This window comes from Brassica rapa, chromosome A04 (genome assembly GCF_000309985.2).
Source record: "Brassica rapa cultivar Chiifu-401-42 chromosome A04, CAAS_Brap_v3.01, whole genome shotgun sequence".
NCBI lineage: Eukaryota > Viridiplantae > Streptophyta > Magnoliopsida > Brassicales > Brassicaceae > Brassica > Brassica rapa.
The window spans coordinates 7,948,355-7,968,256 of NC_024798.2; the positions used below are offsets into that span (position 1 = coordinate 7,948,355).

The window sequence follows — 19,902 nt, forward strand, 5'->3', positions numbered from 1 at the left end:
CTCTCTCTCTCTCTCTCTCTCTCTCTCTCTCTCTTCTCAGTGCACTCAGTCAATGTCCCCTTTCTTTGATGGATATCATTTTATTTTTTAATTGACTGAGATTTTTGGGCAGACTCTATGAATCAACCTCTAATGATTGCAACCACAAGCTCATGTTCACTTCATTCTGACCTTTATCCCTTTTTCATCATTGTTTATACTCCGACGGAGAGAGAGAGGAAACCAGAAACACACAGCCTTTTACCATGCACACCCGAGCGATGAATCCTATCCAAAATATACCAAGCCCCAAGACCAGCTATTGTGTTGAGTATGTTGGATGTCAGCGTTGGTTCTTTTAGACATTTTTAGCAAGCGCGGATGTTACTGGTATGTCGATCCACTTTGGCGTTTCCATTCAGTACTCCATGCAATCAATAACTCATGGAATGGTGGTAGAGAGTGTTTAGGCGGTTTGTTCCAAGAAAAAAATTGTCGTCCCCTTTTGACTCAATAAAAAGACTCACTGTCACTCAAAATAGAACGCAATGTCAGTAGAAGCCTCCCTCATACTTAAACAACACTGAGTGTTATACAGTCTGAGATTGGCGAAATAAATAAGTTAAAATTAAAATAAAATCTAAAGAATTCGAGTATGTACCTGAGAACGGAGGGAGTTTTGAACGACAGACTTAAGTGTTGATCGATGCCCATGAAGAAGGGAAGTGTTGACTGACACCTAGTGGGTGTCGACCAATGCTGGTACTCAACTCTTCTTCTTCATTATTTTGAATAGAGAAATTACCTTTTGTTGGTTGTCTCCAGCTCATCGCTTGTTTACATTCATTAGCTCGACGTTGGAGATCAGATTCAGTTTAGATGAGATTGGAAACTTGCTCCAAAACCATTCTCAATGTCCAATATCTTCAGCTTCAACCCATTACTCATGAAAGCCTTCATAGAGTACCCTTATTCTTTGTCTATCATCTCAGAAGTGAAAACCAATCAAATTTTTGCAAATGGGTATGAGAAACCTCTGCTATGCACTATGTACTCTATGACACCTTCTGAGAAGCTCTGAGGAATCAGTGTCAACCCCCCCCCCCCCCCCCCCCCCCCCCTTTGTGAACTGGATGGCTTACTTGTGAATTTGAGTTCTAGGATTGTTCCTAACAAACCTTTAGCATCTATTTATTTAAGTTTTGAGTACATATTTGAACATCCATGAGTGGCAACTGAGTCTAGCATTTTTCCCAATCGTTTTCAACTTCATTTACTCTATGTTGTTTACTGCTTTCTTATTTACTGTATAGTTTAATCTGAAACTAAAGTCTATTGTGTAAAATATTGAGTATATGTGGATAAGATCCTCAGGTACTATGATGTCAATATTATTTGATAGAGTTGCTTGATGTAATTTGAGTATATCAGTCATCTATAAATAAATGATAGTTAATCTTTAAAAAACACATTCGCAATCACACATAGTCGGCAGAAGAACTAAAGGTTATAGGGTAGGTTATATGGCTTGAGTATTTTTGCCGAGTTCTTTATTCTCTAACGATTTTATTATTATTTTTTCATAATCAACAATTTTTTTTTATCTTGAATATGACAAATTTAGACTAAACAAATTTTTCAAAAAAGAAAGCTGCAATAAAAAAAGGATAGCGAAGGAGGGAAGAGATTAGGTGAAAAGTATGGGCTACAGCTGCAACTCGATGTACAAATAATCCGTGACAAATAAAGATTGTTTAGGTCGAGAAAAAGTGTGCGCATTGAATTCTTCCAAACTTTAAATCCGTTGAAATTGAAACTTAAGAGTAGTGGCAAAATATTTTATGTATCATAATACCCTGAAACATGGCTACGAAGATGTGACAGAGTCAAAAATGGCTACGAAGGCGTCACATTTTTTTCTTCTTCTATATTTGCTTCTTCTGTGTTTATCTTATTCCTCTCAAGTTCGAGCAACACACCGCATACTAGGTCAGTACATCTATGTATATATCTTTCTCTTATCACCAAAGTTATCTTAATCGCAAAACTCTGAGTCATACTGGATTTGGAAATTTAGAGCTTAGAAGTTTAATAAGTATATCACTGAAAATGATATTATGGAAAAGAGAATTGGTTTTCTAATTTCATAAGAATTTTACTTAAGATTGAGGGCTAATTAATATGAGTATGATACAGTAGTTGCCTCAATATTCACACCACCATCTCCTACCTGCGGAGGTCAAATCGGAAAACTCGTCTTCGAGGAAGCCAACAGTAAGGCAAGAAAACGAAAGCCTTGTAGACGACATCCTCCACGACCACAATTGAAAACGTAGGATGCGTGTATAAATGTGTAACACCTTCAACTCCCGTCAAATGTAAAATACCACACCTCGCTATTTACTAATCGACGTCAAGTTATTAGACACGTACCCATTATTTGTCGTCTATACTCTATATTACGTGCTACATGACTTTTATTTTCTACATTTCAGAAAATAGGTTTCTACTTTCTAGGTTCGAGTCGGTTCTTTCATCACTTCGACTAACCGAAATTGGAACTATATGTAACTTTGAACGTTGACTATTATCATTGTTTGTATCGTATCTCTTTATATTATTCTTACTCATGACATTACATAATCTATAAAAAAAGCTTGGCAGAAAGTCCTTTTCCTGACGTAGAAGATAAAATTACGTTGAATGGAAAAGGTTGATATTGAATGATGCTTCCTTTGCTATATAAATCATGGGCTTGTCCTGTAATGGCAATGTGACAAACGAAGTCTAACACTTACCCCAAAATGGTTACACAAACATCACGCACTGTTTATCTGCTATCTTATATGCTTCTTCTGCTTTTGTTTATCTCCTCTCAAGTTGGAGTCTGCGAAGCTATACGCTACGAACGTTAGTATTCCTTCTTATACTAATTCGCATATTCTAGTTTTGGAACGAAGAAAGCATTTTATAAAATCATCTCAGATATCTTTGTGATATACTGACGTCCTTCTACATGTCATTGTTTTTTCTTAAATTATTGTTTAGACGAATAATCTGATATTGTCAATTTATTAGTAGGCCCAAAGTCCTCGCCGTGTCCACCATCGTATCCCATGTCTTATCCGCCTCCTGGACCGCCCTCCATTTATTTTCCGCCTTCTAAATCGCGAAAAGGAAGAGGTCCATAAATAAAGTGAGTACAAACAACTTGCCTCATTTGATTGTTATCAATAATTTTTTTAATCTTTTATTAGTTGTCTAGTTTATAAGAAAATGGATGCTAACACCAACAAAAAATACGGGATAAATAATGGTGTGCATTTTAACTACGATAAATTAGACAAAGCTAGTAAATTTTTTTTTTTGAAACTGTTTTTCTATTAAAGCTAGTAATTTAATGTCTAAAAATTTCGAGAAAATGGATAACTCTCAGCCGAGCTAGCTGATACTGTGATATATGAAAGAAGCTCATCCCAAACCCATAAATATATTTTTGTATAAACTTAAGGGTGTACAAATGTTTTTTCTAAAGCCTATAAAGGTGTTGAGCCTGCTTGACTCTCAAAAAACTGTGTTAATTATGCTAACTCGGCACAATCCGATATTATTTGGAATGATCGAAATTAGTACTCCCATTTCTGTGTGTAAGTAGATTAGATATTCCAATTGGAATTTGATCGGAGGACTAATCAGTTATAAGAATTTTCCAATGCTTTAAGAATATTAAGGACAAGTACAAACACCAAAGAAGTTCGTTAAGCAGTACTGTATTCCTAAATGGAAGCAATTAAACATTAATTTGTAATCTCCATCAAACATACAACACATGTATTATAGTAAAATAAAACTGTACAGTCAATAATACTGAAATTATTTTATCAATTTATATAGTTATTAACTTTTCAGAAATATACTAATATGATATAAAAACAAGTTTTTAACTAATGAATTCATCATAAGACATTATTTAATAAATAATAAAATAAATTATAAGTGATTTTTATTGAATCTTTAAGACATATTATAGTGTAAAACAAAATAATTTCCTTATAACATTATTTAATATAAATAAAGAAAATATTTAGTAATTATAGTTTTATATTATTAATGGATCAGTGTTTATAAACACATATTATTATATTCTTTTATTGATTTGTGTTTTATTTTGAACCAATTCAATTAAAAATATAAAGCTTTAATTTATCATACTTAATAATTTATGAATTGTCTATATTTTACTGTAGATATTTTCTTACAACTTAATTACATTATTAATGTGCGTGTTAGCTACAATGCAATTAATAGACACCAGTTCTGAATGATCTTGCAAAGCCATTAGCATGTATGTAAAGCGAATCAAACAACCGAAATATTATAAATTTTATAAGATTCATGCATTGTACATTTTAAATAAACTACTCTATTTTTATTCTTTGTTCTTTTTGTTGAAATAATATTCTTTAAATTTTATTGTTATTTTGTCTTCTTTGACAAATCGTTAATTCTTGTTGACTTAGGAAGAGGAGGAAGGCGGCATAGTCGAGTTACTATATGCACGTTTATACCTTGTAGTAAAGATAAATTATCCACCTAGTTAATTATCATCATTATTAAAATAAAGTTGGAAATAAAAGTAAACATTACTGCGTAATAATTAATAGTGTATATTTTTGTAAGATGACCATATAATATATTTTTAGGTCTTCAGCTTTGTTGACCGTGACATTCGGACCATCATCACTGCCAAGCGAAAGTGAAAGAACTTTGCTTCTCTCTTGTCTCTTTGGCAGAGCCTGTCCTACAAATTTTAGGGTTAGAAGCAAATTAAAAAAAAAAAGTTGTTTGTTAAGCAAACGAACCCAGGTTACAAACAGTAAGATCCATATAATGTAATTCTGCCACTAGACCAAAGGAGAACCCTGAAAAATGTAGGCGAAAGTATTATAAAAATTAAGCGACCGGAAGCCTGAGCTTCCTTCGCTTGCATCAAGGGCCGGCACTGCTTGATTTTCATAGATCTTCTTGGTGGCGGATCCAGGAAACTTTTTTACCTGGGTCATAAGTCCAACTAAAACAAAGAAAAGAAAAAAAAAGAAAAAAAATGATTGTATGCTGGGTGGTTTAAACACGGGAAAAGGGGGATCATTGGGCTGAACCTATAACCAACCGAACCTATAACCAACCGAACTAAGATCAATTACAAAAGCAGGTTTATAAACCTAAATTTTATATTTAACATGTGTTAATTGCACCCTCTTCTTTGTATGTAGGTCCGCCTCTGGATCTTCTCCCTAACTCCATTATGTTTTTTCACTTTTTTGGCTATAGTGGTGCTTTTTGATTTTGTAAATCTAACTCTTTCATTAATTTGAATATTAACAATTTAGCAAAAAAAAAATTAATTAGGTGTAGTTATATTCTTTACGATGTTTCAAAAATCTTTTCATATGGAATTTTCTTATGTTGGTTGTCCAGTTTCGGTTTAGATGTCTAGAACTACCTTTAGTTTAAGTAATAGAATGATCGTTTGATATAAAAAAAAGGTGTTGTGTTAAAAATATATTTGAAAAAATTTCTACAACTAAATTATTTGATGGTTGACGCAAATAGAAGATTACTATATCTCAATTTATGATCACTCTTTTGTGAATACGGTTTGTTTCAAGTTTACATTGTTGACTATTTGGGCCATAAAACAACAAAGCAAAACCAGTGTTCTTTTTTTTTTAACGTGTTCATACATGCCAAAAACAAAACAAAAACATGTGAAAGTCGTAACGCGGGAACAAAAAATCAAACAAGTGGCAAGTACATCAGTTAGGCGTTGGTTATAAATGTACATCAAATTATGAAAATTTATATATATTTATAGTTATTTGAAACTAGAAGAGCGCAAGGCAATGAAGACATCAGTTGTTCCATTCCTTCGTCTGCTTCTTTGTGTATTCTTTGTGATCGATCTTGCAGGAACAACAATACCAGGTGAGATCACATATGAAAATAATCTACTTCATACAATTGCATATTTTTCTCGGTTTTACATATTAGTAAAGTAAAATGAAATATCTCTCGAAGATGTTGTGAATGGTGAGTTAATAAAATAAGTACAAGAGATTTAGGGAAATTTGATGCTAAAACCATAAAAAAAAATTATAATTCACAAAGTAACCATAGCAAACTGATGGTATGATATAATACATATTATTGACACTAGAGTTTTTAACCGCGCTACGCGCGGATAAGATATTATATGTATTTCTCAATTCTAAAAAAATAATGTATAATATTGTATTACATTATTTAAAGAATATAAAATAAGACTACATAACATAAATATATTTTTTAAATTTTTTTTGTGAAAATCATTATGTTGTTTGATTGTTGTACTTGATTCGCATATTTGCATAGATATATGTGATAGATGAATAACTATATTTTTATTATCAGTAAATAAATATATTTATTATATAATATAAGAAAAATAAATTTATTAACTTTTTAAACAACCTTGTCTCATGTTGGGGACTCGGTTATAGACATATCATATTCGAAGAAGACATTTTACAGTTATCAATTTTCTTAAAAGTTAAGAAACAAATCTGAATATCAAAACAATATCTCATACGATCTCTTTGTGGAATAACTACTCTAAAGTAATTGAATTTAGGTATCAAAAAGGACTAGAAATGGATGTGCAAATGTGTTATCTAAGTCAGCTTTACAAAGTACTATTCATAGTTCATATATCATTTATGTCCATCCTATTTTTTTTTTGTCCATCCTTTCTTAAACATCTTGAAATAATTGATGCTAATTAATAATAAAATTTTGGCTGGCAAAAAAAATCAAATTTGTCTAATTATCGCTAAAATATTTTATTAATATTGTCTAAGAAGCTTTCAAGTGATATCATAGTTTAATTTTTGTTAGTTTTTTTTTGTTAATTTTTAGAGTTTTTTGTATTTAAGATTTTTTTCATATTAAGCTTCTATTTCTTTCACCGAATTTTTAAAGTTTTTTGCAAAAAAAAATCAAATTTGTCTAATTATCGCTAAAATATTTTATTAATATTGTCTAAGAAGCTTTCAAGTGATATCATAGTTTAATTTTTGTTAGTTTTTTTTGTTAATTTTTAGAGTTTTTTGTATTTAAGTTTTTTTCCATATTAAGCTTCTATTTCTTTCACTGACTTGATATATATATATATATATGTCATAAAAATTACCATCAAATCATTTTTACTTATTTATTATTTTGTTTTTAATGAAAATACACCTTTAAATAATTTAATTTAAAATAAAACTATATATTAATTTGTTGTATTCTAACAATTTGATTGATATAATTAATTTTCTTTGGTGGATAAATTAAAAAGTTTTCATATGAACCGGGAAAAACAATCTTATGTTGTTATATTATATTTATTTGTGTATATATAATCTATATATAATGCTAGTGTAATAAAAAAAGAACATTATTTTTTGTAACTTCAAAAATATACATTATTACAATTTGAAATTAATCAAAATTGAATAAAATGGTAATTAAATATTTGTAAATCTAATTGTTTTTTTTTATCTTGTTCAGTTGGATTCTCATGAAAAGAAATCGATAGGTTAAACAAATGTTTCAAAATTTATTGTGTTATTGTTTTGTCTATAAATTATAAAATTTATTGAATTGATATATTTAATTATTGCACCCTTAAATAATATTTATTAAGACATTAGAGAACTATGTTTTGAGTTGTTTTGTCAAAATTGTACAAAAATCTATGGTTTTTCATATTTGTCACGAAAATTTATATGTTAAACTTACTTTTACAAAATTCTTAACTTTGTCACGAAAACAAAAATCTATGTTTTTTCATATTTTTCAATGTTCTCACACTTTCAAAGAATATATTAGCTTAGTCACTTACTTATTTTTTTTTACAAAACAAAGTATCGGAGTCTTGAAAGTTGAATTCATATTATTGTAATTGTACATAAGAGTTTGTGATTACATACTTAGTGATTCTTGTATATGTGTTCAAGAAAGTTTCAATGGTTTAGTGGTAACTGTCTTATATTAATGTCATAATAACCCGGGTTCAATCCTTTCCTTCGCATTGTTTTTTATTTTTTACGAAAAAATAAATGAGATGACGTGGTAATTTTGGACTCTCTGATTGGTTGATTTTTCTATCATACATGGACACTTTCTCCATGGCTTATATTTGCCTTTTAGTATAGTATAGATGATATGATAGAGGAAAATACTCTTTTTATAAACGCTTGACTACTCGCATCTGATATCAGACATACTGAAAAAAGCAGATGCATGACGAAGAAGCATAAGGAAGAGGCACGACATTTAATTGAAAAATTTGATGGGTTAAAGGAAAATGGTTTATAATAATATTTTTTATTAGGAATGAGTTTGTGTGATCTGGGTAAAGTTACAATCGTTTTTTGAGGGATTAAGAATTTTGATAGTCGGTGTGGGAAAATGGAAATGATGATGAACAGTTACCATTTTGTGTACTTTTTATTTTATTATGAAAAATAAAACAGAAATAAAATTTCACAATAAAAGAATATGAGTTATGTACTACTGTCATGTATTATTCTATTTTATAATGAAAACATATAATAAATATATGATTTCCCACTAACAAAATATGTGTTACTTTTTCTTCTTTTCCTTCCTTTGTTCTTCTTCATCTAATTTGAGAGTTTTCTATCCGTTAAAAATAATACATTTCCAGTGAAAAATATATAAAAGATTGTGTACCAATTTTTGCATACGCTGTAGTATACTATTCTATTTTATGGTCATAGTATAGAATATTAAAACATCCTCCTCCTCTCTTTCCCCTTCTTCTCCTCTGTGAACAACAACATCCTCTCCTCTTTTGTATTATTTTTGTTGTTATCTTACTAATGACACCGACATCACCACCACCACCGGCCTCTTCCCTTTTCGACTCAATCACTTCTACATGTACCTTCATTACCACTATCAATATCGGTTGTCCATCGTAACCACCATCTTCTCCTCTACCATTGTCGCCATTCACCGTTATCCAATCATCTTATCTTCTCCTTCACCACTTCCCACCACATCCTCACCTCATCTCACCATTATATACTGTTTGTATGAGGAGGTATTCTCATGGGATTTTTGCAAAATTGACCTACAACTTAAAGTCAAACACAAAACTAACCTTCCTTTTTTTTGAAAATTAGTTTTGCCCTATTCACCTCACAAGTTCATATAATTTACGAAAATGCCATCAGTTTTTTTTTTTTTTTCGAAAATGACATTTTTACTCTCTCACCCTCATCATCTTCAAGTAATTACAAGATTGCCATTGTCATCAATACCACAACCACCATGAACAACCAATTTGAAGCTCTTAATGCTCCCAAAATCGATTTACCCTTCTTCTTTTTCCATTCTTGTGAACTAAACACAACATATCTCTCACTTTCTCTCCACAATGAGCTAAAAAACCCAAGATTTTGATTCTAAAATTTTTATGGTTCATAGAGTCATAGAAGCTAAGGATTATGGGTGGGTGACTTTCGTTTGTGATTCTGTGTGCTTGGAGAAGCCTTATGTATGCTAAGGAACTTATCTCATCAATTTAAGGTATGACATCGAGTTTTTTTCCAGATCTGTTCGTCAGACGACTTACTTGGGAAGTCGTCTGGCTGTAGACGACTTACCTTTCAGTCGTCTGGCTGTAGACGACTTACCTGGAAGTCGTCTGGTCAACGCAGAGGTTATTTTTGCAATTGACTTTGAAATCTGTAACCTGAGACGACTGAAAGTTAAGTCGTCTACTATTGTTTGGTTTCAAAAATATTCCAAAGAACCTAGACGACTTACATTTCAGTCGTCATAGGTTAGTTTTGCATTTGACTGGATAATTTCAGAAGTTTGACTTCCCCAGACGACTTACATTTCAGTCGTCTGGCGAAAATTAAAATAATAATATTTTTTTAAAGTAAACGACTTATAATTAAGTAGTCATAGGTTAGTTTTGCAATCGAAAAAAAAAACTTCAAGATTTAATTATACACAAACGACTTATAATTCAGTCGTCCACCAGACGACTTAATTGTAAGTCGTCCAGGACTTTTTTCCGAGATTCTGGTCAAACCTTGTAAATCCTGGACGACTTACATTTCAGTCGTCTCGTGGACGACTGAATTATAAGTCGTCTGTATATAATTAAATCTTGAAGTTTTTTTTTTCAATTGCAAAACTAACCTATGACGACTTAACTGTAAGTCGTCTACTTTTAAAAAAATATTATTATTTTAATTTTCACTAGACGACTGAAATGTAAGTCGTCCAAAAAGTCAAACTTCTGAAATAATCCAGTCAAATGCAAAACTAACCTCTGACGACTGAAATGTAAGTTGTCTAGCTTGTTTGGAGTTTTTTTTTTAACCAAACAATAGTAGACGACTTAACTTTCAGTCGTCCGAAATAACATATTTCAAAGTCAATTTCAAAAATAACCTCTGCGTTGACCAGACGACATATAGTTTAGTCGTCTAGACAACTTAGATTGAAGTCGTCCGCGTCTGCTCCACTAGTTTTTAAGTCTTCTACGTTAGTTTTTGAATAACTTGTATTTTTAAGAGTGATAAGTAACTTCAAGATATGTAAAACTCATATTTACAAAATATGTTCTCTCTCTTAGTTTTACTAAATTTGACTAAGTTTTTCAATGCAAACTTATAAAAAAATATGATATGCTTTGACTAGTTACTATTGTTTGTTTCCATCTCTTACCAACATTCTTGTTTATTAAGATGAGAAAAAGGCCATTGGAGTTTATTATTGCATATGAGAGATCCAAAGATAAGAAAAAAGCTACTGAAGTCTATTATTTCATTGATTTGTAAATGTGTAAACACATTGTTAGCATATTTAATACATCTTGGAAAACATTATTACTGATTTTACAAAAAATTCACAACTAAAAGAGTATACATGCAATTCACAAAATAGACCACAAACAAAACTATTATAGATCATTCATCTACAAAGACAAGCTTGGATTCCACTTGAGTAGACAAGACCAGACAACTTTTAAGAAGTCCAGACGATTTCTAAGAAGTCCAGACGACTTTGCCAGAAGACTTTTAGGAAGTTCAGACGACTTCCAGACGACTTTACAGGAAGTCCAGACGACTTTTAGGAAGTCCAGACGACTTCCAAACGACTTCCAGACGACTAACAAGTAAGTCGTCCCAGAAGTCTTCCAGATCTGAAAAACCTGCATATTAAATCCAGATCTGAAAAACCTGCATATTCAAAAACGTTCAAATGGCTTAAAAACAGAAAAAATGAATGGAAGATTAGATAAATCTACCTTTACAGAACACACAAAAATACATATCTAAAAATAATAGATCTACCTTTAAATTAGTGGAAGATGAGTACCATCTAATTAAAAACCTGCAAAAAAAAAAAATAGATTAGTAACAAAGACATGAGACAAAATTGAAAAATTCATATAAAGTTTGGTGTTTTCAAGTCAAAGAGATTAGAGTGGGTTTGGAGAGTTTTAGTTTGGGAAAAAAGTAAGAACTTTATACAACAAGAAGTTACCAAATGAAGAAAAATCAGACATAAGAACTTACTAAAACGCTCAGAAAAATCCAGACGACTTCCTAGAAGTCCAGACGACTTCCTAGAAGTCCAGACGACTTCCTGGAAGTCCAGACGACTTCCTGGAAGTCCAGACGACTTTGTCAGAAGACTTCCAAGAAGTCCAGACGACTTCCAAACGACTAACAGGTAAGTCGTCCCAGAAGTCTTCCAGATCTGAAAAACCTACACATCAAATCTAGATCTGAAAAACCTGCATATCCAAAAACGTTCAAATGACTTAAAAATAGAGAAAATGAGTGGAAGATTAGATAAATCTACATTTATAGAACACACAAAAATACATATCTAAAATTAATAGATCTACCTCTAAATTAGTGGAATATGAGTACCATTTGATTAAAAACCTGCAAAAGAGATAGATTAATAAGAAATACATGAGACAAAACTGAAAAATTCATATAAAGTTTGGTGTTTTCAAGTCAAAGAGATTAGAGAGAGGTTGGAGAGTTTTAGAATGATGAACATTACATTTTTGTTGCAGCCATTTGAGAGGAGGAGAGAGAATGTGTAAATTTTTCTTTATATAGGGAGACAAAAAATCCAATTAGATTAAATATTTTTAACTCAGACGACTTCCTGGACGACTTACATTTCAGTCGTCTGGTGAAGAAATTAAAACAGACGACTTACATGTAAGTCGTCCAGAAGAGTTTAATATTTTTAGCGGAAAATTAAATATTTTTAGCGGGAAACTAAAATAGAAGACTTTCCAGGCGACTTACAAGTAAGTCGTCTGGACGACTGAAATATACGTCGTCCGGGTAAATTATTCAACAGACGACTGAAATATAAGTCGTCCACACCCTAAACATAACTCCTAAACTTAATTATCTAATTAAACACTTCATAAAACCAAATCAAACTTGAAAAGTGTTTACTATACACAGAAATAAACACATATAGGTAAAAACTAATTTTTGAAAAAAACATTTTAGTTTTCCAAAATCTAACCCTAACAATACATACAATACTACAACATATGTTTGCCAAACTCCTAAATCAAAGTATTTCATGATTCACTACTTCCACTCATCTATCTTCAAAACAAATCAATTTTATCATATCTTAATTTATATCAGTTAAAACTGTTTATAATTACTTGATTTTTATTTTTTACGCATCAAAATATTTTTTTACAAGATTTATAAATTATTTTTAAAATAAACTGGTAACAGACGACTTACACTTCAGTCGTTCAGACGACTTCCAACATCTCAGACGACTCAGACGATTTACTGGGGCTATATTCGTAAAAATGGCTTCTGTTTTTTTGTTTGATCACAAGGGGCTGAGCTGTAATTTCACTAGGCTTTTAGGTTAGTTTTGCATTTGATTCAAGTTTGGATATAGATTTGGGATTAAAATCAATTTGTGGGTTAGTTTTGGCAAAAATCCCTACTCTCATCAGCTTTCAATTGTCCTTTTCGACGACAACAATATGTTTCTTATAGTTTTTCTATCTATTGTGATGTCATGAAAAAGACGCTAACAAATATTATACTTTTTTATTCTATAGTTAAAGAAAGGTAAATTAAAATAGAAACAGTCTGATGTACAAGTTATTGTAGTCGTGTGACAACTTCCTTCTCCTTTTTTTCTATTTCATTATAGAACCATAGAAAACAAATAACTCCACGTTAATTTTGTTTATATATTTATGTGAACTAATTGTTTTTATTATTTATTTGATATATTATTTTATTTTATAGTTGAAATATAAAATAAATGTGTGCCAATTGTATTATGGTACGTTAATATCACGTCTACTCATGAACAAGGTCAAAAATGCCATTTTTAGATTCATATCACATCCTACCGTATGCCATTACATGGTTATTCTTTTTATTTTTTCTCTCAATATGTATATTCAATAAATTTACCCAAAGATTTAAGGTAGCATCGACTACTAAAAGAAAAGAAAAAATCAAAGAAAACTGCATTACGCCATTTTCTTCCCCACTCCCTAGATCTTTGATTTAGTTAAGAGAACAAGGTTATTTCATGAAGCAAAACTTTACATAGCTTAAAGATATTCTTGATATATCGGTTTATATTGTATTCATGTCTATTACTTTGATCAAGAAACTAGATTTTCAGATTCTCTTAACTATTGGTTGTCCAATTGAACTTCTAGTTTGATCCATTGAGTATCAAAGCATTAGATCCAGGAGAATACTCTTGATATCAGTCAAGTTAGGGATGTGAAAGTATACCAAACATCTAATTTTGTCACATATGTATTAATTGTGGGCATGAAATATATATAGGTGGTAAAATGGTTCCGGAAATAAGCACTCCGCCATCAGGATCATGTGGAGCTGCTATTGCAAAAGACGATTCACCACAAACACTAGCTAGAAGACCACCATGTAGACGTCCTCGATTGCAAAACTCAGAAGATGTAACCCACACTACACTCCCTTGAACTATAAGAGAAATACTCGATCTGCATGACTGCATGAATTGTTGTTTATGAATTCTTGAAGCAATACTTGTTGAACCGTGATTTTAACAATATGACAAAACTGAATAAGTGTGTAATATAATAATATAAACAGAATAAAAATTAAAATAACTGATACCAAACTTTTTAAAAAGAACGATCATGTGTGGTGGTAATTGTCCTTATTGTGACGGTTTTGATCCAATCAAAATCCTGATATACATCCATATTTTGACTATTATACAATACTCAAGAATATAAAGGCTAACAAACCAGAAATCTTTTATTTTCTTTATAAACCTAAATCTATATTGTACGCTCAACTTAAAAAAAAAAACAAAGAAGGAGATTGTGTTTGATTTGTTGCAAGTGTGTATGAGAACTGGAGACCTTTTTTCCTTATATCAATTAAAGGGAGAATGAGAATCCATTATCATAATATATAAATTAATAATAATTAACAACTTTCTGTTACAAAATCAAGTTGATAAATCACTTAATCATTCATTAATTCACATAACCATCATAACTGGAGATATTATATCAAATTTTGAAAAACAAAAATCAAAAGAATTTATCTAAAATAGTTTTTTCATCTGTTGGAATATTTGCCAAATTCTGAAGCCGGAAATCTAAATCTGGGTCGGATATCTCTTCTTCATAATATACTGATGTGTATTCAAAGGTTTGAGCTTTGTTATAATTCTCAACTTTATATACATGATGATGATAGTTGAAAAAAAATATATTTACATGATGCTTTTTACCACCCATTTCTAATAGAAATTTTTACTCTCTAGGACACATTATGTCTTTCCAATTACACATTAAGACACTTGTTGCTGGAGGCATATTTTCTCTATGTGTATTTTTCTAGATGTCCTCATCTACACTTTCCAAAATTAATTTATTATTAAATTTCCAAAAGTCTGTATATCAATTTACAATCTCAGATCTACTTTTTCATTTACTTTCCCCAGTTCTCTAACTTTAATTTCACCAAACTCTCTTCTTCTTTTTCATCAATGAAGACTACGATTAAGCTTTTATCCTTGCCACATGTCTGATTTTGTTATTTCTCTCCACCTCTTATGTCTTTCTACATATTTTCCATTTTCGTCTACTTTTCATCGAGACGTTTTTCATCTCTGTATCATATCATGAGGAAATAAAAAGCACAAAATATTGTTTGATTTTAATTTTTCACTTTACTGTTATTTTCCTTTTTTCTCTGTAAATAGCGAACCATGGTCAAATCAAAGTCGAAGAAGAAAAAGAAGTTTGTTAGTCAACCAACTTCACATGAGCTCGTCATCGGAGATTTGTATTTCGTTTACCTTAACTCTTTTCTCCTTTCAAGAGTTGTAGATCTATAGATCTATAATAATAGCGACAAAGAGTGGGTTTTTAATCATTTTCCTTGTCATTTTTTTGCTTATACTTGACAACTGTCTCTCTTAACGTGTTGAAAGTTTGTAACTTTGAAGAACATTTGGAAAGACTAGCACAACATAGTTCAGAAAACTTAACACAATGTTTGGAGGGACAAATAGAACATAATCCGAGACACATTTGAAGGGGAAATACTTTGTGACTATAAAAGATGTAAGAGTCTGCTACTGATTTGGAAAAAGAAGCTTTGAATCTTTGTATGATTTGTCTACAAACAATCTTGTCCACAAAATTTTGTACATAAAATTTGTAAGGCTAAGATTTTTGTCTATAAAATATTGTACACTAAATGTCTATGCCATATCAGTAGATGTTTTAAACTTGTCCATCAAAAATGTATCTACAAAATACTAAAAAACTATCCACAAAACATATGTCCACAACTATTTCAAATGTGTCCATAAGAAATGTATCCACAAATTCTGTGTCCACAAACATCAAAATACACCGTATGAAATTTAAATTTGATTTTTAAAAATATTAAAATACATATATACATATGGATATCAAAATATAAATAAAAAAATTAATGATTTATTTATGTGATTATATATTTATTTATATAGTATAATATAAAATGATGACACATATAACATATTGGAGAATTTAAAAAGTTACTTTTAATACATATTCGCTCTCTTTTATTTTTTGTATGTGCTTTCATTTCTTTTTAGATGCCAATCGTGCTTTCATTTCTTTTTAGATGTCAATCGTGCTTTCTATTTCTTTTTAGATAAAATATACACTCTCTTTTTGTAACTTAAAAGCTCTGGTCCCCACAAACTAAATAAAATCAAACAAACAAAAAGAAAAGAGTTTTTTACTTCCATTAACCAAACGTAAAGGGTACTGCTGTAAAACCACATGGGTTGGAAAAGGACAATGTGTCCCTCCAGTGGGAAGTGTCTTATCATGACAAAAAAGAGAAAAATGTGTCTGATAAGGTAACGCACTCTTTCTAATATGGCACACAAATATTGTATTTTAAATTTTACAAGCAATCTACTTTTGATTTTCATTTTTCATTAAAACGAATATTTATATATGAATAAACAAGGGGAATTGCATCCTACATCAATCAAACAAATTATAATTCATCCACTAACTAAAAACCCTGTTTTTTCAATATACACTATACACATTATAGATTATTGTCATATTACCCTTGCAACCAACCGGTGAAACCTGCTAACAAAAATAATTAAAAAATATATAAAAAACTTTTAGCACATCTTCTAATCCATCACCACCACCTCCACGTCTGTACTCCACCATCTCATTCCAGTGTTTCTCTTTCTTCTTCAGATTATCAAAAAAAATCATACATTTTCTCCTGTCACATAATTCTTCTCTTTCAATACTTCACCAAAAGAACAATCAATTGTTCTAAAGAAGACGGTGAGTACACACAACAACTCTTTCATTTTTTTTTTAAATCAATTGATTCTCACAATCATGCTTTTGTTTTCATACTCTGTTTTTTTTCTGTTTTCTTTTCTGTTTTTGTTTTAAAGATCCAGTGGTGAAGAACAGACAGCGATGAAAGCGTAGACGGTAAGCACACACAAAATCTTTTTCTTTTTTTTCTCCTTTTTTTCTTAAATCAATTGATTCTCACAATCATGATTTTGTTTACATACTATGTTTTTGTTTTTGATTTTGTTTTACAGATCTAGTGGTGAAGAACGACGACGGCGAATCAGTTAAAGCATCATCGTGTCGGGAAAAAGAGAGGAGATGAAGATGATCTCTATATGGTGGTGAACGAAATGAATGTGTATCAGCCTGTCTAAAAAAAGAAGAATTGAAGAAGATGAATTCGCCGTCTATACTATATTTGGTGAAATGAATAGTATAGTATATATTTTTAAGTGTAGCTACTTATGTACGGTTACCATACTATTTGAGACATATTTCTATACTACTCCTTAAAAATGTAATAATATATCATGTTTTTAAATTTGATAGGTCTCTTCTTTGTCAATTTGTGTGATTGATTGTAATATGAAATTCATTTTTCGAGTGTTGGACAAATTTGATTATTTGGAACATTCGTTAAGTATACTACTTAGACTATATGGAATATAAGATATGCAATATGCTAACCAAGTAAATGTGATTTCAAGTGTTAAATATTGGAAAACAATGTATAGATTGTATTTGGGTTTATAGGTTCCTGCCTAGGGTTTAGATTTACTAAGTAAAGGTTTGGGTATAGTAAACCATATTATATACATTCTATTTGGGTTTATATTTCTTTGATTAGGGTTTAGCTTAATCTATTTATTTAGGTTTAGGGTATATTTGGATTAGGGTTTAGTGATTATAATGTAAGGTTTAGTATTTAGAAGGTGAGGGGCTATGGTTGGGGTGAGCATTAACTTCTTTCATGCAATCATAGATATTTTATAGTTTCACCAATATGTACTATGTTATTTATTTTGTTCCATTCTATTTGGGTTCTGTGTTTATATTTGGGTTTAGGGTTTATATTTGAGTTAGGGTTTAGTGATTAGAGTTTAGGGTTTAGATTTACTAAGTAAATATTTGAGTATAGTAAACCATATTATATATATTCTATTTGGGTTTATATTTTCTTGATTAGGGTTTAGCTTAATCTATTTATTTCAAGTAAATGTGCTTTCAAGTGTTTAATATTGGAAAACAATTTATAGATTGTATTTGGGTTTATAGGTTCCTGCCTAGGGTTTAGATTTACTAAGTAAAGGTTTGGGTATAATAAACCATATTATATACATTCTATTTGGTTTTATACTTCCTTGATTAGGGTTTAGCTTAATCTATTTATTTAGGTTTAGGGTTTCGGTTATATTTGGATTAGGGTTTAGTGCCTATAATTTAGGGTTTAGTATTTAAAAGGTGAGGAGGTATGGTTGGGGTGATCATTAACTTCTTTCATGCAATCATCGATATTTTATAGTTTCACTTATATGTACCATGTTATTTATTTTGTTCCATTCTATTTGGGTTTTGTGTTTATATTTGGGTTTAGGGTTTATATTTGAGTTAGGGTTTAGTAATTAGAGTTTAGATTTTAGTGATATGAACCCGTCAGTCTATTCTATTCAATAATTGAATAATAGAACATTCATATAACCTTGCTACTAAAGTCCTCTGAATTATTGAACGAGAACTAAGTTTAGTTCCTCGTACACTCTAAAAGTACTATACTATATCCACCGTGTAGTATAGTATTATGAACCTGGTTAATGTCATTATTTGAAAACGGGGAAAACTGTTTATATCTCAGATGTGGGTTGACATTTCTAGGTTAGAGTTTAGTGTTATCATCTGGGTGGGGGTTTCAATAACTCACCCTCGTTGCTCCGTTACTTGTATTAGTGATATGAACTCATCCTTGTGGTAGTGTCAGTCTATTCTATCCAATAATATAGTAATTAAACATCCATATAACCTTACTACTAAAGTTATTTCACAGTACACTGTAAACGTACTATACTATATCCACCATATAGTATAGTGGTATGAACCTGAATACATTTGATATTTGAAAACGTGAGAAATTGTTTATATCTTGAATCTAGGTTGACATATCCAGATTAGATTAGAGATATTCAAATTTTTAAGGAATAGTACGCAATATATTGTAACTTTACCATATTACATCATCTACACATTTGTCAACATGTATTCTTTAATGGAGAACAACATCATTATATTTACACAAATGAATGGACTACATTATTTATCAAACTATTATTTTTCTATTATCCTCTATATATTTACTGAAACAATAAAACATATGTGGTTTGTATGTGTATGATGTGGCCTTAATTAATTTGGTTTATGTGGTTTGTATGTGTGTGATGTGGCCTTATTATTAGCCATATTTAATTTAAGTGATGTGGCATTACCTTCTTCCTTTCACCTGCTACTTGTTCAAGAGAGGGTTAGAACCGGATCAAAAGAGGTATAATTGTCACTTACTTAATTATGTCAAAATCATAAGCATGCACTTTATTTCACTTATGATTTAGGTTATTCAGCAAATAAGCCCAATAAATAATCTCATAGTGTTCCCAACAAAAAAAAATCAAAGATCTCAGGCCATTCCAGCAACTAAGTTGCACGGAAAAACTATCAAATATTGACAAAAATTGTAACGACTACTTCTCCTAGAAAAACAACCAAGGTTCAGAGCTCGGTGTTAGGGACACATGTCTACGCCAAAAGACAAGTCATCGTGTCCCACCAATGGTCTGAGGATCACATACACGTTTCCTTCTGTTTAACTCCACAAACCCAACTGATATTCAGCTCTTCTATTTACACGGGAAATGAGGGCATGAGTAAATGTGTTACTCAGT

At 30.8% G+C, this 19,902-nt stretch overlaps 1 protein-coding gene across 4 annotated transcripts; it reads left to right on the forward strand.

Moving 5' to 3' along the window:
- Positions 1–38: 38 nt before the first annotated feature.
- LOC103849967 lies at positions 39–17,464 on the forward strand. Of its 4 annotated transcripts, XR_004457571.1 has the most exons (6): positions 39–1,968; positions 2,176–2,889; positions 3,058–3,175; positions 5,253–5,964; positions 13,926–16,951; positions 17,068–17,464. XR_004457571.1 is itself a non-coding variant. In XM_033290316.1 (5 exons), exons 4-5 carry the CDS (start codon positions 5,883–5,885, stop codon positions 14,081–14,083), a joined length of 240 nt encoding a protein of 79 aa, XP_033146207.1. In that variant the 5' UTR covers positions 39–1,968; positions 2,176–2,889; positions 3,058–3,175; positions 5,253–5,882; the 3' UTR covers positions 14,084–17,464. The 4 variants fall into 4 exon arrangements, 1 of the variants encoding a protein (XP_033146207.1); XM_033290316.1 differs by having other exon boundaries at positions 13,926–17,464; XR_629608.3 differs by lacking the exons at positions 5,253–5,964; positions 13,926–16,951; positions 17,068–17,464 and adding an exon at positions 4,500–4,716 and having other exon boundaries at positions 63–1,968; positions 2,179–2,889.
- The last annotated feature ends 2,438 nt before the right edge of the window (positions 17,465–19,902 follow it).